This window comes from Eschrichtius robustus, chromosome 13, assembly GCF_028021215.1.
Source record: "Eschrichtius robustus isolate mEscRob2 chromosome 13, mEscRob2.pri, whole genome shotgun sequence".
Lineage (NCBI taxonomy): Eukaryota > Metazoa > Chordata > Mammalia > Artiodactyla > Eschrichtiidae > Eschrichtius > Eschrichtius robustus.
In genome coordinates, this window is record NC_090836.1 from 88,211,893 (window position 1) to 88,232,408 (window position 20,516).

Sequence of the window (20,516 nt, forward strand, 5' to 3'; positions counted from 1 at the left end):
CTGTCTGCCTCAGTCTCATGTGCGAAATGGGGATAGTATATGTTACTGATACCTCTGTCCTAGGCTTGTGGTGAAGACTGAGTTAAAAGTTTAGAGTGTCTGGCATGTGTAAAAGCTATGTGTGTGTTTGTGATGGTGACGATGAGGATGGTCATGTTGGTGATGGCGAGGATGAAGATTCTCCCTCCTTGGAATGCTGGTCAGGGCACACGTGAAATGCTTTATTAGTCGAAGTGACCAAGGACTAAAATCTCGGTAACTGGCATGATGTAGAGAAAGGACCACTAACAACTCAGAATCCTATAGCCATAGGGGATGCACAACAGTCTTACCCAGGAAGTGTCCCAGCCCCTCTTTGCCTTTTCCAATATGGGAAAAGTCTCCACATTCCAATCAGGAAATTAATCCTCTCACCCAAGAGGAAACTATCACCTCTCATGTTGTCACTGCTGAGGACAGATCGCGGGGGCAAAGGAGGTGAGTACTAGTCAAGGGGGACATAAGGAGGAAGCAATGAGAGAGCAGGAGGGCAGCCCTGGGCAGGGGAAAGCCATTCCCAGGTCTTAAGTAACTGCCAGCAGCATAATAGGGGATATTGGAGAGAACAAACTGCCTGTGTAGTGTTGTTGATTTAAAATCCTTGTCTGGCTTCAGCGGTGCCCTGGCGGAGCTGACGGGCCATCCCGTCGGAGATATGTGTAACACACTGACTTACTGTGACCTAGGAAAGTCTGCCAAGGATGTCTTCAGCAAAGGATATGGGTTTAGCATGGTCAAAATAGATCTGAGAACCAAGTTATGTAGTAGAGTGGAGTTTTCTACTTCTGGTCATGCTTACACTGTTACAGGGAAAGCATCAGGCAACCTAGAAACCAAATACAAGATTTGTAACTATGGACTGACCTTCACCCAAAAGTGGAACAGAGACAATACTCTTGGGACAGAAATCTCTTTGGAGAGTAAGTTGAAACTCAGCTCAAGTTCATTCAACTCAACGCATAAGTTCAACTCAAGGGTTGAAACTGACTCTCGATACCATATTTGTCCCGAACACAGGAAAGAAGAGTGGGAAATTGAAGGCCTCCTATAAACGGGATTGTTTCAGTCTTGGCAATAATGTTGATATAGATTTTTCTGGACAAACCATCTATGGCTGGGCTGTGTTGGCCTTTGAAGGTTGGCTTGCTGGCTATCAGATGGGTTTAGACACAGCCAAATCCAAACTGTCACAGAATAATTTCACCCTGGGTTACAAGGCCGCAGACTACCAGCTGCATACTCACGTGAACGATGGCATTGAATTTGGAGGGTGGATCTACCAGAAGGTGAACAAGAAGACTGAAACACCAATAAACCTTGTGTGGGCGGCAGGCAGGAACAACACATGTTTCGGCATTGCCGCTAAGTACAAGCTGGATTGTAGAACTTCTCTATCTGCTAAAGTAAATAATGCCAGCCTGATTGGACTGGGTTATACTCAGACCCTTCGACCAGGAGTGAAACTGACCCTGTCAGCTCTCATCCATGGAAAGAACTTCAGTGCAGAAGGACACAAGCTCAGGCTGGGATTTGAGCTAGAAGCTTAATGTGGTTTTGAATAAAGCATCAGCTTTGTCCCTGGAGGTGGAGAGAAATGAACCCACTATGTTTTGGCCTTAAAATTCTTCTGTGAAATTTCAAAAGTATGAACTTTTTATTCTTCCAAAGAACTGTAGTCTTCCCCACGCTGAAGCCCAGATATCGAGTCCATCCTAAGGGAGGTGCTTGAAGGCATGTCCGGAAGTTGTCATGTTCGTGACACGTTTCAGTTCAGTCCCGCAGTGTTATTTTCAATGTGTTGCTCAGCGACGGTGTAGTGTCATGTTACAAAGGAGATGACCTGACCCTCCAGCTGTCCACCCGTCCTGCATGTCCCACACCACTTTTTCATGACCTTGTAATATATTGGTCTCTGTGCGATAGTGGAATCTTTGGTTTTGCATCAGAGTAAAATAAACCCAACACATTTGGAAAACAAAAATCCTTGTCTGAAAACAACTTTGAATGGTTAAGAGACAAACTATAACAATCAGCAAAAAGGAGTATGGACCACAGTAGAGAAAATGACATCCCACCCCGTGAGGGACACACAGATCAGCAGAACTGCGTCAACCCGGGACAGAGGAAATCCAGAGCTACCTCACAGCTACACTGGGCTAAGGGTATAGATTTGTGTAGCTGTTGTCTATGACATTAGCATATTCTAATAATAATATTAAGAATGGTTGAGCACCCACTATGTGCTAGGCACCATTTTAAGCACTTGTTCATTGCAGGGAGGCAGTGGTAGGGATTTGAAATAACTTGAAGAACCTCTGTTCATAGCAATCAAATGAGCCTCACAGAAATAAAACCATTCAATTTCTAAACAAATCCACATATTTAGAAATGTTTCTAATGCAACTAATAGATAAAGTGTATGAACAGGTCCTGAACTGCGGAATCCCCATGGCCACTGGCAAGCTAACTTCTGCATCCTCGTAATTTAAAAATGGAACATTCAACCTGCTAAAATCTAGGATAGTATTTTCCTAGGCAGGAGCAATAGAACATAGATCTGGAGGTGCTAAGGTTAGTTTGCAAAGAGAAAACATCTCTTGGTCTAAAAGTTCTGGAAAATACTGCTTTAAGCAAAGTTGAACTGTTTTTGTTTGGTTTTGTTACCTTATGTTTTACTGAGGGATGTCTCAGCACCTTTAATGAGCTAATGAGCATGGTCAATCCCTAAGAAAGGGACGGCAGAGGCAGAGTTTTCCAAATTATCTGATAGAATTCTTCCCCAGCACCCCCTGCAGCATCTTCCACAACTATTTAGGAAATGCAAGTATGGTTCTTCTCCCCCCGCCAGGAATCTAACCCATTCCAAGACCCAGACACTTATCCATGTTCTTCAGAGAGAAAACAATCAGAAAAAAGCTTCCAACTTCTTTCCTTCCTGTATAAGTCAAGGTAACACAACTGCTATAACAGATTAACCTCAATCTCATTGACTTCACACAATAAAATTTAATTTTTCCTTAAGCAGCAGTCATCCATGCAAGTGGAATCACCTAGGAAACTCTGAAAAATACGATTTCTGTGCCCCACCCCCAGACGTACCGATTTGATTGTTCTGGAGTAGGGTAGACATTGGAAAAAAAAAAAAAAAATTTAAGCTTCTCCAAAATTCTAAATGAGGTTGAAATCCACTGAACCAAGGGATTGTAAGGACTTCCTCATCTGGCGTCTTCTCATTCAGACCTCTGGGTTAGCCTCTGAAGGGCTTATCTGTACCAGAATTTTCTTGGATTATTGATCAATATAATGTAATGTTATTTCAAAAATCCAGAAGGAAAGATTTTGCAGAGTAAGGATTATTTAACCAAAACTAGTCTCTAACTGCCAGTCTCCCAATTAACTCAGTGTCATGAGATGTACCCTCATAAGCCTGTCTTGTTGATTAGCACAGACGTTATCCTTTGTGGTGCTCAGCCTGACAGTTTTCTATCATGTCAATGAGACCGGAGCACCACCTGCTATTTATTCATTAGCTATTGTTTTAAGCAGTAGAGGGTAGTGGTTAACAGTACTGGATCTAGAGCCACCCAGTTTGAAAACTGGATCCTCACCTATTAGCTGTGTGACCTTAGAAAAGTTGTTGCCTAACCTTTCTGCCTCAGTTGCCTCATCTGTAAAATGGGGAGAACAATCCTATTTCACCAAGAATTATGAGGATTAAATAGGTTAATCCATGGAGAAGTCTAACATAGTGAGAAGCACATAGTAAGTTTTCAACAAGTGTTGGCTATTGTTATTTTTCTTACTTTCAAATGCAGGTCTCTGCTCTAAGCTGCTGGGGACACAGAAGATGAAGGCTAGCCCCTCTCTGCAAGGAATTCACAACTGGGCACAGGAGACAGACATACAGACCAGAGAATTATGATGGATATGACTGGGCTTTCATAGAATGATGCGCAAAATGCTGGGAAAGTCTCTAAGATGATATTGGAGGAGCAGGACAGGAAGCCTTCCTGGAAGGGATGCCATTAGATCTGGGCCTCAAAGGGTAAGATGAGACCTACAGACTCAGTTATTTGCTACTGAAGTGACCTGGAATAGGTGAGAGGATGGGTCAAAAACCCAACCAATGGCATCTGCAAAGAGACATTTCTTTGTGGTAGAGTTTGCCACCATCCTCGTCCAAGTCAAGGACCCGGCCTTCTGCAACATCCCCTCCATGCCTGGAACTGTGCCCATTTATGGGCATCCCTGCTTAAACTGCCTGATGGCAAGCTCAGACCTTTGCATTCAGGGGGAGAGGCCTGCAGTTTTCTATGGTGTGGCTGCGTAAATGTTGGCAGGGCCTGGGGCCAGAAGTAGGCAGGACCAGAGGCGGATGGGCAGGGCAGTAGGAGGCAGGAGCTTTTTCTTGGGAGTTTCATAAAGCACAAAAATTCCGGACCGTGTCTCTGCCTCAGAGCCTTGAGGATATCCTGTCATTGAGCCAGACGTGTATGCAGTTGAGAGTGGCCGATTTCACCACGACCCCTAGATTGGCCATTTTTCCTGTCTAGAGGCAGTTCTCACAGATCATCTGTTTCAATCCAGGAAAAGGAGAGGAAAAGATTTAAAAGCAAACACTGAAATGAGAAAGAATTCACTGGGCATTCATCAGACTAAGTTAATGTAGCTAAATAGTCCTGACAGGTGCCTGACGCGGAGAAGAAGCGAATATTTCCTCACCATGCTACAAATTTTAATACTTCTTTTTCTTGGATTGGCAGCACAAAATCTCTGTTCCCTGCCTGAAACTGCAGAGCAGGTAAGATGAAACTTGCGTTTTTTAAAAAATGTGTTTACGTTCACGATTGTGTACATAAACTTTTTGCTTTCCTACGTTGTCATAGGTAAATGGTACTATCTGGACTTCACAAAATAGAAAGCTTGTGGAGAATAGAATGCTAATGGGGATCTGTCTGAAGGGGTGCTAACCCCGTTCTATTCCTGTGTTAAAATGCCATTGTTGGGATCTCTGATTTAAGTGCTAACATCCCTCTATCCACTGTGGATTTTGCTATCCTTTTTGTCGGTTTGCTTTAATGAATACCTCCCATTGCATCATTCTGAATGTAGAAAATAACAATGGCTGTAGAGAGCTGAGTAGAGAGGAGCTCTGCGGAATTCCAGGTTGGGTGATAACTGATTGAGAAACACCATGTCACCAAATGTGCCAGGAGTCCATCCATCTACCTACCACGAGTTGAGTAGAAGTACCCAGGGCAGTCGAGTGGATAGTCCTTGTGAAGGACACCAGCACTCCTGCCTGTCCCGCAGGCTCACGTGAGTTGTCATCGTATAGCAGGTTCAATACCAGTTCTGCAGCTAAGTCCAGGCTAAAGGAGGGTATGTGAGGGACTTTCCTGGCAGTCCAGTGGTTAGGACTCCATGCTTCCACAGCAGGGGGCATGGGTTCAGTCTCTGGGCGGGGAACTAAGATCCTGCATGCTGCGCAGCCAAAAATAAAAATAAATAAAGGGGGAGGTATATGAGAGGCAATCTGAGTGATTTATTTAAAATGTATTTCACGAGATAGGATTTCTGCTCTATTAATAATAAAACATAAACATGATTCTGGACCTGTGCCAGGCAATTATTTTTACATATGTATACACTCTTTTTTCATATTCCTTTCCATTATGGTTTATCACAAGATACTGAGTATAGGTCTCTGTGCCCTACAATAGGACCTTGTGATTTATCCATTCTCTATAGAATAGTTTGCATCTGCCAATCCCAAACTCCCAATCCATCCCTCCCCTATCCCCCCACCCCCTTGGCAACCACAGTTCCGATCTCTATGTCTGTGAATCTGTTTTGTGCCAGACACATTTTTATCAACACCAATTTTACTCCAGTTGGCTATACTATGATAAGGTTTTTCACTGAAACATTGGAAGATGGCATAAGGGTTAAGTGCTCCAGCTATGAGGTTAGATAAGGGCAAGTTTGAACTGGGGCTTTTCTTTGTTTAACAACTATTTAAGGACCAGTCACTGCTCCATGGCTTACTAGCTGTTGAACCCTGAGCGTGTTACTTAGTCCCTCTGAGCTTCAGTTTCTCCCCATCATTGCTCCACAGACAGCAAGAATTATCATCCACATCACCACCATCATCATCATTGTTGAGTGCTTGCTTTAGTACACAAGTCAGGCCTTGACTGATTTTAAAGCTGAGTTTACTTTTTAGACGGGACTGTATGAGAGAGAGAGAATGAGCCTTTCCATTTGAAAACGACAATTTGAAGATCAAGGGGTTCCTTGAAGAGAGAGTATTCTGGCTGACTAAGAAAAGAAAAAGTACTGTCACCCCATAAACTTATCCAAATGGGAAACCCTAATGTAAAGAAAATCCTGCTTAAAAGAAGTGTAGATATGCCCTAACCATTAGAGGGAATTAACTCAAACAATATCTAAGAGTGGCTTTTATTATTTCACAAAGAACATTCTAGTGCTGTTTTGGTTCATAAAGATCACCAAATGAAAGCTGCCAGTAAAAACAAATTTTGTTTTCTATACACCACTATACAGTATGGGGAAGAGCAATGACTGATCAAGGAATCATAAGGCCACTAACTGACAGCGTGACCTTGGGCAAGTCACTGGACCTACCCCCACCTCAGTTTTCTCCCCACTAAAATGAGGATGATGATACCTCCCCTACTTGTCTTTAGGGTGGTCAAGATCAAATAAGATGATGCCTTTGGAAGTGTAAATAACCATATATTGCCCTGTAAATGTAAGCTTTCTTCTTATGCAGCCTTTACGTATTTCAATGAACTTAGAAGTAGTTATTTTCCCACCACCCGTAACCTAATGCTGGGCCCAGGGGATAAGCTGTGGGATGACAAAGAAATAGGAGAAGTGGTCCTCTCCGGCAAGGGGTTTTTAAGTGGAGAGAAAGACAACAGAATGTGCTCCACTGTCCAGCCATAGGGAGAAGTCGAGAAAAGGAAGAGAAATAAGTGTGGTTTTGTGGACATGGTGTTACACAGGGTGTTGAGGTGTGGATAGCCAAGGGGAGGGGAAAGAACACTCCGATGAGGAGAGGCAACCAGCCAAACACAGGTAAGAACAGAAATGTCACAGGAACAAGCATTTATGGCCTATGATATTCTAGATACTGGGCTAGGTGACTTGCGCGTCTTATATCACTCAGGTCTCAATAACCTGCAGGGTGGTTATTAATATCCCCCCTTTACAGATGATGGCAAAAAATAAGGAATTCATTCAAGACTGTATGCTTAGCAAGATACAAAGGTTGATTCTAAACTTAGGTCTTCTGAGCCTCAAGTTCAGCATCTCTTCATTGTACAAAGCTGCTGCTTCTTAAGCTCGATGGGGAGATGAAGGAAACTTGAGAAAGAGGAGGATATCCATGAAGGATCAGCACCAGGATCGTGGACAAGGGATCCTGAAGACAAGGCCAAAGTGTGTCTGTGTCATTCATTTTAACAGTGAATTCTCTGCCATCTGATGTTGCCAAGTGATTATTTCTAGTGTGTCTGTGATTTCCCACAAGTCATTCATTCAAATGTCCATCGACAGATGAATGGACAAAGAAGATATGGCACATATATACAATGGAATATTACTCAGCCATAAAAAGAAACGAAACTGAGTTATTTTAGTGAGGTGGATGGACCTAGAGTCTGTCATACAGAGTGAAGTAAGTCAGAAAGAGAAAAACAAATACCATATGCTAATGCATATATATGGAATCTCAAAAAAAAAAAAAAAAAGTGGCACTGATGAACCTAGCTGCAGGGCAGGAATAAAGATGTAGACATAGAGAATGGACTTGAGGACACAGGGTGGGAGGGGGAAAATGGGGCGAAGTGAGAGTAGCATCAACATATATACACTACCGAATGTAAAATAGCACAGGGAGATCAGCTCCATGCTTTATGACCACCTAGAGGGGTGGGATAGGGAAGATGCGAGGGAGGCTCAAGAGGGAGGGGATATGAAGACATATATATGCATATGGCTGACTCACTTTGTTGTACAACAGAACAGAAACTAACAGTATTATGAAGCAACTCCAATAAAGAGCTATTAAAAAAATCAAGTATTTACTAAGCACTACTAGGTGCTAGACACTGCTCTAGGTGCTTAAGGTACAGCAGAGAACAAGACAGGAAAAAATCTCTGCTCTTACGGAGCCCACGTTCTAGCTGGATTATAATCAAAAGATTGCAAACATCTTTGGAGCAGGAACTGTATGCTTCACAGCATTTAGCACCCAAACTAGACTATTCCTATGGAATTAATGCTGAAAGAATATTCTTGAGACCTATTGACCTATGATCAATTGATCTTGAATAACCTGCTTACAATTTCCCATTTGAAAAGTGTACCCTGCAGTATACTTCAGGTTTCCCATTTGGATATGTGTAAATAGTGACATTGCTCTACTTTGCCAGACTCCAGACTTGAGATCAGTTATGGCAAATGGGTGGTATGAGCAGCGCCTTCCCTTGTCCACAGCCGTGGTAGACATTGCTTGTTGATTCCAACAGTCCTTGCAGATAAGATGGAAAGACCCGCCAGTCATTACCAATCAACCTCATTGCCATCCCTGTCGTTTCATTTACATGAAGCTAATGGAGAAGATTGGCCAACCCAGGCTCTGCTAATGGGACTTGATTTTTTTTTTTTAATGTTTTCACAGGCAAAAAGATGTGATAAGAAGTCTCTCCTTACAATTAGGACTGAGTGCAAATCCTGCTCACTCAACTTTGGAATGAAATGCCCACATGGTTACACCAAGATTACCAATGGCACCATAGGGATCCGAGATTGCAGGTACTCATTATGAGAAAATATGTGTGCTGGAGTCTTGGAACTCAAAGGATTGTGAATCCGAATTGAAACTTCCCAACTCAAAAACTACAAAGCATTTCCATGATTTTCTCTTACTCTAAGGTTACATTGAACCCAAACTTCAGTAACTTACAACTATAACCTTGAGTCTAAAAAATATACTACAATTCATGTTTTCATACAAAATTGCACAAAAATATTCTGCCTTCATCTTGCCCTTCTTTATTTTGAAAATCTGGGGTTTGTTTCCTTTGGAAAAGGTTCTAGTCAGAACATGTTAAAAGCCTTGGGTCTGATAGTCATCTTACAAACTAGCTATGCACCCTGATACTAATTAGAACCCAAAGAAGGGAGACAAAGGATTTACAGCTTTCTTGCATTGTATGTGAGTGTAGCATTCTTGAAGCCCTCTTATGATTCAAAACTCTCATAATTCAAGGCTAATCCTTGCAAAGGATGACAAGCAGTTCTGCCCACCAGCTCATGGATGCAGCCATACAGCTCAAATGCAAACACAAATTTTAATTTACTCAGTCTACTAATTCAAAAATTAGACAGTACTCAATGAGTTTGTTTTTAATTCAGGGGTGAAGAATTAGAAGAATTTTGTATAAAATGAAACCATTAACACTGTTATATCACACTGTTTTAAATTCACGTTTGCTTAATGCGACTGTACTATATCCTAAAACCCCAAGTCATCATTTTTTTTTTTTTTTCCAAGTCATCATTTTTAATAGAAGTTTCCCAACATTACCTGGCCTGGAATTAGCAAGCATATACAGCAGTTAACCACTTAGTTGCCAAAGTGGGCACACGTTTGAGACCAGATTCCCTGAGAAAGTACATCAGAAAGCTTTGGGGTTCAAGGTTAAAATTATATGGGGACTTTACTGAGAACTTTTTATACTGATTATTTTTTTTTCATGGCCAAAGTGTGTACTTGGTTATGTATTCCACCCCACCTTCCCCCCAATTCCCACACACACAGCATATAAGATTATTGCATTCAGGCTGTCTGTTTTAGAATTGAGAACTTTGATGTGTCATTCAGCTATGCTGAAACAAACCCAAGACTGGTTTTTTTATATAAACTTTTTTTAACTGTAGTTGAATTCCAATGTTGTGTTAGTTTCAGGTGTACAGCAAAGTGATTCAATTATAAATATACATATATATTCTTTTTCATATTCTTTTCCCTTACAGTTTATTATAAGATACTGAATATAGTTCCCTGTGCTATACAGTAGGTCCTTATTATTTATCTATTTTATATATAGTAGTGTGTATCTGTTAATCCCAAACTCCTGATTTATCCTCCCCCCTCCCACTTTCCCCTTTGGTAACCATAAGTTTGTTTTCTATGCCAAGACTGGTTCTTGAGGGGACATTTTCGTTCTCTTTTGGGCTCCCCCTGTCCCCTTCTTTGTGAAGAGATGTCCCTGCCAATATGCTCAACCTTTCAAAGAAATCATCAACTCTATCTCCAACTCGACTGCCCATAAAGCCAGTAGCTCTTTGGTGAGTCAGCTACATTCCAGGGACTGGTTTAGGAGTACAACCTTGAACTCACCGTCACACTATTCTTAACAGCCCAATAGTAAGAAATGATATTCATGGCTCTAGATACACTGAAGTCAAGTCCTAGAATAAGTCATCCATACAGAGATCCCTGTAAATAGACAAGTATTTAACCTCTGTAGACTAGCTATTCCAGAACTGTTCCTCAGCTGGTACAAAAACTGTTCTAAGGAACTCACGATTGTATCAAGAAAACCATGGCAAATATTGCTCACTACATTACAACACCTCTCACAGAAATTTTCTATCTATGGTATATACAAAAAAATGTGCAAATCCTGAATGGTCAGTTTATTTTAAATCCACAGGTACTGTGCATCACAAAACTCTTGATCTTTCCCTTCTTGCATTGGCTGCTGGGACACTCAGTGACAAGTCTGAAGCCCACCTATAGCATGTGCCTAGAACCTAGCATCATTTCTTTCATCTACTAACTTCGCTTCTAACATTTTAGATATTTCACCCTTATTTTCATCCTTCCCTGATTTTTTTCATCTGTTTCTTACAATTAAAGATGAATCATGATTATGCTTTATTTTACCTAGGAAGCAAAATGTGCTCAATCTACATATTTTAAAATATAGGCAAGTATAAAGACCTAAATAAAAATCTATGGAAATCTCGCTGCCCGGAGTTCACTGCGTTGCCCTAATCATGGGCTAATGTCCTCTCTTTACCCTCCAAGGTACACCTTTGAGGTCAGAACATACTCGCTGTCTCTCCCTGGATGCCGCCATATCTGTAGGAAGGACTATCTCCAGCCTCAGTGCTGTCCAGGCCACTGGGGCCCAGACTGCATGGGTAAGTGGCACAACACTTTCCTTTGATGGTATTTGGTTCTCAATGTCTCATTTTACAGAAAATCAAGAGGAAGGAAGCCTGATAAAGAGAATGTTAGCATCTTTTTCTAGAAATTTCCATTTCCATCTATATGTAGAAAATCTTTCTAGCCCTGTCAGCTTTTATATCAATATCTGCTTTCCTCCATTTAAAGAGATCTCTCTTTAAGACAATTCCTTTACAAGTCAGAAAAGGGGACAATTGAAAGGATATCCATTTCTATAAAAAAGATTATTGACCATAGAGAGGAAGTAAGACTGCTGGGCTATTATAACCTCAATACAATTTTCTTTAAGAAGATATTTGATTACAATACCTCAAAGACTGTAGGTATTGTTTAGCAACCAAGATAATCATTAACTCTTCTAAAACTTTGTCTTAGGATGCAATATCGAACTCTGTAATGGTCAGGTTCCATTGTAAGAAAAACCACTAGCCAAACCTGAGTCAATGGTATAGCTAGACTCCTCTGGTCAAGCATAGCATTTGTCAGCTGAAATTGAACTTCTATCCTGATTAAAGATGTTAACACTCAAGTAGTGACTAAGTCCCTGATATGACATGCCAATTACGTGAGATCCCTTTTGGGGCAGGAGTGATAGTAAAAATCAGGCATTTTAATCATGAATTTACCATTTGTTTTCCATCTTCTAAGATGTAATGAAAACATCTCCTTAAGGATCTAAATACTTAAAGGGAGAGATTACTTCTCTTTTGCTTTGTTTTTCTTGTTAAAATAACATAAGCAAATTGTACACAGCTTGTAAAGTTTAGAAAGTTATAAAGAAAGAAAAAATAGTGACCTGTATTCTGTCACACATAGAAAACTATAAGTAGTTTGGCTTATTTCCTTGGTCTTTTTTTTTTTTCCATATGGCTTCTAAATAGTTGAGCCCACATTATATGCATAATGTTTCCTCCTGGTTTTTTAACTAATGATTAAATGAATAATAGCATCCATTTACTCCATATTGCTGACATTAGGTAATAGAGAAGTAGTTGGCCTATATAATGATTTAATTCTTAAAGCAAATCTTTAAGTTAGACTTTTTTATCCCCATTTTTCCTATGAGGAATCTGATTTAAAGATGATCTCTTGCCTGTCTCCTTCGGGCTGGTAAGTGAAGCAAGTTCAAGTTCAGGGCTTCCTGGCACCAAAGCCTGCTCTCTTTCTACTCTGTCCCACTGCCTGGAGCAGAACTTGTCTTTAAAAAAAAAAAAAAGAGAGAGAGAGCTAGAGTACCCAGTGTGTTTCTAATTTCTCTTTTTTTCTGTATTTTTTATTTTATTTTTTCCCATTTTTAAATTTTTTTATTTTTTATATAAATTTATTTACTTTTATTTATTATTTTTGGCTGTGTTGGGTCTTCGTTGCTGTGCACGGGCTTTCTCTAGTTGCGGTGAGAGGGGGCTACTCTTCGTTGCGGTGCGCGGGCTTCTCATTGCGGTGGCTTCTCTTGTTGCGGAACACGGGCTCTAGAGTGCATGGGCTTCAGTAGATGTGGCGCTTGGGCTCAGTAGTTGTGGCTCGCGGGCTCTAGAGCACAGGCTCAGTAGTTGTGGCACATGGGCTTAGTTGCTCCGCGGCATGTGGGATCTTCCTGGACCAGGGATTGAACCCATGTCTCCTGCACTGGCAGGCAGATTCTTAACTACTGCGCCACCCGGGAAGCCCCCCATTTTTTTAAATTGAGGTATAGCTGCTGTACAATATTATACGTTACAGGTATACAATATAGTGATTCACAATTTTTAAAGGTTACACTCCACTTATAAAATACTGGCTATGTTCCCTGTGTTGTACAATATATCATTGTAACTTATTTTATACCTAATAGTTTGTACCTCTTAATCTCCTACCCCAATATTGCCCCTCCCCCCTTTCTTCTCCCCCACTGGTAACCACTAGTTTATTCTCTATATCTGTGAGGTTGCTTATATTCACTAGTTTGTTGTATTTTTTAGACTCCACATATAAGTGATATTTACAGTATTTGTTTTTCTCTGTCTGACTTATTTCGTTGAGCATAATACCCTCCAAGTTCATCCATGTTGTTGCAAATGGCAAAATTTCATTCTTTTTTATGGCTGAGTCATATTCCATTGTGTGTGTGTATATGTATATATGTATATATATATATATATATATATATATATATACACCACATCTTCTTTATGCAGTCGTCTGTTGATGGATACTTAGATTGCTTTCATATCTTGGTAATTGTAAATAATGCTGCTATGAATATCGGGGTGCATGTCTTTTTCAAATTAGTGTTTTTGTTTTTTCCAGACATATACCCAGGAGTGGAATTGCTGGACCATATGGTGGTTCTGTTTTTATTTTTTTTGAGGAACCTCCATGCAGTTTTCCACAGTGGCTGCACAAATTTACATTCCCACCAACAATGTACGAAGGTTTCCTTTTCACCACATCCTCGCCAACATTTGTTATCTGTGTTTTTTTTGGTGATAGCCATTCTGGCAGGTGTGAGGTGACATCTCATTGTGGTTTTGATTTGCATTTCCCTGATGATTAGCAATGTTGAGCATTCCAATTTCTCTTTCGATTGGTAGGTCCCTTCAGCCTTCCCAGTCAATGTCAGCATTATGCTCCTTACCCTGGAAAGGTCAAGGTTTGGGGTTTAGGATACCCTGGCCCTTCTGTGTTAACCACTCTGCTCTGTTTCACCCCAGCACATTGGCACTTCATGTTTCAAAGCATTTGTCACATCAGAATCAAGCAATTAACCCAGAGTTCACGAATTTTTTAGCATCAGATAGGGTCATGGTCACTTTCAGTTCATATAGTCATCAGGATAAAATTGAATTTTTTATTTGCTTTTCTCTTTCTAACCCATGGAAACTAATGTGATCTTAAGTTAATTAGACACACCGTAGACAAGAAAAGGCTTTGTCTAAGATGCAGTAATGAAAGTGAGCACATCCAGCGTAGTGAATGACAGAATGACTTGCTGCTTCTCCAAGTCTCCTTAGCTGTCAAATGGGGGTAAAAAGTCCTACTCTACAAAACTCTAGGAGGGATTTTAAAACCTCAATATAGAGGAAAGTACTTAGCGGAGTCTATAACACAAAGAAGGCACTCTGTAGACATTTTATGAATAAATGAATGAGCGAATCACAATCAAAACAGACCTCTGATCATGAAAGGCGAATAAAGTGACTCCCTTTCCCTGAGCCCTTCTTAAACAGTGGGTTACTCGAAAAATAGGCGCAGCCAACAGGATTCAGGATCTTCAGTGGGTTTCATGCATCACACTGGGCTATGCAAAAATTGTGCACTACTCACCCCTACAGTCAAAGGACTCTGCAGGGTTCCTTGAACGTTCAAGCCTTTCCTTGTGATAGGTCTCGAGGCCAGAGAAGCAAAACGTGAAAACCAAGGCTGTCCTCTCATTGGGGCAAAAGGGCACTTCGCTTTATCTTCATCTCCCAAACATACTAAATGTCTCAAAAGACTTCCTTCCTTTGGCTCAGGAAAGAGATAAATGCTCTACTCTGCCATGTATTTCACTTCTCCCATTTTGTGGTGATGACAAGTGAGATCTTGGCTATCGCTTTACATTTCTGCAAGGATAAGCCCATTTTGGAGCTGCTGACGTATGTTCATCTTTCTTTTTGAGGAAGCACAAGCTCTGGAATAGCCTTCTTTCCAAGACAAAGGCAGAATCCACTTCCTTTTTGATGCATTGACAAAGACATTCACACTTAACACCTCTGGGTTACTTTTTAAATTATTTTAATAATAGTACCTTATTCAAAACCAGAAAACTCGACGATCAATTCTGAAAACTTAGAAAACAAAGAAAAGCACAATGAAAAAAATTACTTATCTTCTAAAATTAGGAATAAGGCATGAATTCTCACCTGAGGAAAAAATATGTCATCCTGATGTAAGGAAGGTGTTTCTACTCAGGTTTAACTTGCTTTTCCCTCATTAAAACTTGTACAGCTTTGTCAGATCTGCATATGGGAGTCTCATATGTGTTTTATTAGCACAGAAACATATTTTTAACCTTGAAACTTAAATCACATTTGAACAACCAGTATTCTGTTTCAGAGGAAATACTTTTTTAAAATTTGAACATCCCAGTTCTTTATTGTCCCACGGTGAACATTAACAGATCTGTGCAAAAACTCAGAGTAATGGAAAAAGAATGTGGGCGGAGGGTTACACAGAAACTTGACTGTGGCCAAAGCAATCTGATTATTTCAGAGGGAAATGGCCTTGATGCTTTGTAAGGTCAATGTCATCAAATTATGCACATTTATTTTTTTGCATCATGTTATTTGCATTTTCAGACCTCTTTTTCTTTCCTCTTGTATGTTCCCTGCCGTTCACTGCCTGGGTTGCAAAAAATGGACTACATCGATTTGAAACCACTCTGTGAGGCATGTCCTATTTGGCTCCGAGTGACAAATAATGCTGAGTTCACGTGAGGAACCTATTTTCACAACGGTTTCCCAGGCAGATAATTCCAACCAGAGCTATCAATGGAATATTTACCATTTTAGAAAACCAGGACATAGTCTCTGCCTAGCTCTGTGCACCAGGCTTTGAAACAAAGGTGGTGACACTAGTAGCCACTTCTGGAGTTCCTGGGAGATAAAGTTACAGGGAGGTCCCTGGCCTCTTCCTGGCCAGGAAGTTCATTATCTGCCTTTAAAGGAACAGAACAGCTGATGATTTGCTGACAGCTTGTCAGGGGTAAGCCTCCTGCGTGAGCAAAGTCACGATGCAAGAGACCCCCAGAGTAGCAGTGACCAAAGGGAAATGTGATAATTACTGAAAACAGCCTTATCAGCTGCTTGAGCCCTCCACCAGGCCTTAGAAACATGCCCTTAGAACAAATTCTGGAATAGCTCTTTCAAGTGTGGTTGCTGAGAATGTCAGTTTTTACCATCTTTTTTACCTAATGGGGACCTGAGGTGATAGAAAATGATTTGAGAAGTAGGACAGAAATATACACTTTTACTTTAAAATTTTTATTTTAAAACCGAACAAGTTGTTTTCATAAATTGTTAAAACCTTCAATTTAGGACAACAAATGAAGGACTCTCCATACCCTCACATTCCTGCTATCTTTTTTTCCAAAGTTCCTTCCAGGGTTGGCCAACTCATAAAAATCGAGCATTTCTTGATTACTGCTTGCTGCACATAATCCCCTATATGACAAGCCCAGTCCCTACCCCCAAGGAGCTCACAGACTGATGAGGGCGAGGGACACAAAAGCAGATGAGGAGAAACAGTCACACCTGAGAGTCCAGGTGAGGACTCTGGGACTTTGAGGGCTTTTGCAGCTCGCCCAACTAGAGACAGCTAATAAGTGCAGAGCAGAGTAGGAAACAAGGGCCGTCTCACTGCAGACCCCCAGCTCCAATCTGTCCCTGTCTCCTTACCCAAATGCCTGGTTGTGTGGCCAGGTCAACTGCTGGGGAGGCATCCTGCCCCCCCACGAGCCTGCTCCTGGCAAACTTGCTTCCATTAGCTGGGTGCCTGTCACTGCCTGGAGTTGATTCCATGACACCCGAGTTCCCCCTAGTTCCATCCTAGCCCTGAGGGGCAGTGTGGTTTTACAGTAAGATTGTAGACCCTGAAGTTAGGTTGCCTGGCTTCCATTCTCAGCTTTACCACATTCTCCTTCTGGGACCTTGCAAGTTACTTCCCCTCCCTGCCCAGCTGCCGGATTTAGCAAATAACAATGAAGGATACCCAGTTAAATCAATTGCAGATAAACAACAAATATGCATACAATGTTTGGGACATGCTTATTCTAAACATTTATTCATTGTTTATGTGCAATTGAAATTTAACTGGCATCCTATTTTTTTTTTAATTAATTTATTTTTGGTTGTGTTGGGTCTTCATTTCTGTGTGAGGGCTTTCTCTAGTTGCGGCGAGCGGGGGCCACTCTTCATCGCGGTGCACGGGCCTCTCACTATCGCGGCCTCTCTTGTTGCGGAGCACAGGCTCCAGACGCGCAGGCTCAGTAGCTGTGGCTCACGGGCTTTGTTGCTCCGCGGCATGTGGGATCTTCCCAGACCAGGGCTCGAACCCGTGTCCCCTGCATTGGCAGGCAGATTCTCAACCACTGCGCCACCAGGGAAACCCCATCCTATATTTTATCTGGTAAACCAATCCTCAGTCTCAGTTTTCTCATCTGTAAAATGGAGATGGTGATGCTGATACGACTACCTCCAAAGGTGGTGCTGAGGATTGAGTGACCTAGTACATGTAAAGAACCTAGGATGCGCCTGGCAGATGGTAGGCATTCAGAATATGCTACTTACCATTTCTGTCTTTTGTGGTTCTCAGATCACTGGCTGACCTCCTTACTTCAGGAGGTGTGTCTTGGATTGGTTTTATATTCTAAGGTACTGATCTTGTATAGTCTGGCTTAGTGTTAAGGACTCAAAATCTTGAGTCAAGCCTGATAGCAGCGGTAGTTCCGACAGTTACCAACCCTGTGATCTTGGGCAAGTTCCTCACCTCTCTGAGCCTCAGTTTTCTTATCTATAACCTGGGGAGGAGGACGAGAATGGTAGCTTCCTATACGGTTGTTGTCAGAATGAGACCATGCATGCAAACTGCTTAGAAATAGTAAATGCTCAACAAATCCTCTCCATCTATTATTGAGCTGATAACTATCTCCCTACTCAGTTTGGTAAGGACATTTCTGTGCATCTCATTTTTTATGTAGCTTATGATCCCTTGGGTTTATTATTTTTCTTTGCACCATTGTCTGCCTTTCCATGGACCCCATGGGTCACTCTGATACCTCAGGTCAAAGCAAAGGCCTACCCTTCAGGAACGTGGGGACAGTAGGGGCTTAGTCCGCTCGAGCTGCTATAACAGAATACCATAACAACAGACGTGTATTTCTCATAGTTCTGAGGACTGGGAAGTCCAAGGTCAAGGTGCCAGCAGGTCCAGTTCCTGTTGCGGGCCCTCTTCCTGGCTTGTAGACAGTTGCCTTCTCTCTATGTCCTCAAGAGGCAGAGAGAGAGCTCTGGTCCCTCTTTCTCTCATAAGAGCTCTAGTCCCATCACGGGGTCCCCACCCTCATGATCTCGTTTAAACCTAATGATGTCCCAAAGGCCTCACCTCCAGATGTCATCACACCGGACGTCAGGGCATTATCATACGGATTTGGGGGGCATAGATATTCAGTCCATAACGGTAAGCATTCACTTTGCCCTTTAGCCTGCTGACTCACAAGCCACTGGCAGAGAGGCCTGGCCAGAATGAGGAACACACTGCAGAGAAAGCCTCACACCCCCTGCAGCGTATGTGATGTTAAGGCTCAGGAAGACCCCAGGAGACAGCAAATTCACAACCGGCAGACACCCGGTGGGCCCTGAATGTACAGGCTGCTCATCTCAGACAAGGAGGCATTGGGGCACCTCTTGAGAAATAAGCCTGAAGCCCAGAGGCTGCCTCATCAGCCCCTGCCCGCCCACAGCGAGAGGCAGGCAGGCCCCTTTCTGTCCCAGCTAAACCTTCACTTTCTTGCGAATAAACAGAGAAGACGTTGCCAGCTTTGAAGATGATTCTAGGCACTTAATGAATGTTGAATTAATTAAATGAATGGCTTGTAAAACACTTAAACCATTTAAAATAATTATATATGTAAATATATAATTTATATACAATTATATATATTTATAATTATATAAAATAATTATCCATACAGAGAAGCACAATTACAAGCCTTTAAAGTCACACAGGGCTGAATGGGAATCGTTATCTCTGAGCCCAATGGCCCTGTGACCTATCTATGCCGCAGTGTCCTCATACATAAAATGGTGAAAATAACCACTTCACAGGGTGAAGATTAATAGTTCACAGTTGTGGAGATTAAATATACTGAGATAATATGTGTAATGTTCTTGGCATTCCACCCAGGGTCTAGATTGCTAACAATAACAACAACAATAATAATAACAAACAAGGACAGCACAGAAAGGAAAAACAAGTCATACTGGTCTTTCTAAGACCAACATCTGGCCCAATGGTTTGCTAAATGGTTATCTGGACCTGAAGAAACACTTCCAGAACATTGATTTTCTTACAACCACACTAAAGTATTCAAATGAAAAGATTTAGAGATTGAAGGTAGGCAATTGTGTAACTTACCACGTGTTTAAAAACAGCCGTTTCTGATTCTAGTGTCCTAGTTTGTTTTCCTTTCCAGTGAGTATAAACTACAGAAATGGACACCCCTGAGGTCTACATAGAAGTAAAGTTTAATTATTTATAGGGACATTGACCACCTTTTCCAAATCTATCATTGAAGCACATAATCTGCTAATGGATTTTTTTCATTTATTCTTGTCTTAATTTACATACAGTAAAATTCACCCTTTTTGGTGGACAGTTATATGAGCTTTGACAACCCTAAACAGTTGTGTAACAAGCACCACAATTAAGATAGAGAACAGTTAGGTCATCCCCCAAAATTCCCTTTTGGTCATGTCCTCCCCCAACTCCCAACCGCTGGCAAATACTGATCTGTTTTCTGTGCCTATCATTATGCCTTTGCGTCCTATAATCAGAATCCTACAGTACGGACCTTTGTGAATCTGGCTTCTCTCCCACAGCATAATGCATCTGAGATTCGTCCATGTTGTTACATGTATCAGCAGTTCATTCCTTTACAGTGTTTCATAGTCCACCATTATGTGGTTCTACCCAGTTTATCTATTCACCAGCTGAGAGACATTTGGGTTTCTAATTTGGTGCAAGAATAAAGCTGCTATGGACATTCATGTACAGGTTTTAATGTGAACATAAGTTTTCATTTCACTTGAGTAAATACTTAGAAGTGGGAGTCTTGGATTGTATAGTGAATGTACTTTAACTTTATAAGAACTGCCAAGCTGTTTTCCAAAGTATGTGCATCATTTTTTCATTCCTACCAACAATGTATGAAAGTTCCAGTTGTTCGGTATCCTTGGTAGTACTTGGTATAATCAGATTTTTTTTTTTTAATTTCAGCCATTCTGATAGGTGTATAGTAGCATTTTATTGCAGCTCATTTTAATTTGCATGGTTCATGTGCTTATTTGCTATTCATACATCATTCAGGTTGTTTTCTTACAACTGAGTTTTGAGAGTTCTTTAAGTATTTGAGATTCAGGTCCTTTATTTGATATGTGATTTGTAAATATTT

General features: G+C 41.2%; 2 protein-coding genes across 4 annotated transcripts in view; both read left to right on the top strand.

The window, feature by feature from the left end:
• The first annotated feature begins 694 nt into the window (after positions 1-694).
• On the top strand, positions 695-1,586 carry LOC137775041 (voltage-dependent anion-selective channel protein 3-like). 3 transcript variants are annotated; one of them, XM_068560665.1, is made up of 3 exons: positions 695-963; positions 1,004-1,325; positions 1,413-1,586. In XM_068560665.1, exons 1-3 carry the CDS (start codon positions 695-697, stop codon positions 1,584-1,586), a joined length of 765 nt encoding a protein of 254 aa, XP_068416766.1. The 3 variants fall into 3 exon arrangements, with proteins under 3 accessions (XP_068416766.1, XP_068416765.1, XP_068416767.1); XM_068560666.1 differs by having other exon boundaries at positions 741-762; positions 810-963; positions 1,004-1,586; XM_068560664.1 differs by having other exon boundaries at positions 1,004-1,586.
• A 2,932-nt stretch (positions 1,587-4,518) lies between these two features.
• STAB2 (stabilin 2) overlaps positions 4,519-20,516 on the top strand; it is a 151,279-nt gene continuing 135,281 nt past the window's right edge. The window contains exons 1-3 of the mRNA XM_068559982.1: positions 4,519-4,840; positions 8,750-8,883; positions 11,168-11,283. Of these exons, the coding sequence (XP_068416083.1) occupies positions 4,763-4,840; positions 8,750-8,883; positions 11,168-11,283 (328 nt within the window). The 5' untranslated portion in view covers positions 4,519-4,762. The remainder of the gene's footprint in view (positions 4,841-8,749; positions 8,884-11,167; positions 11,284-20,516) is intronic.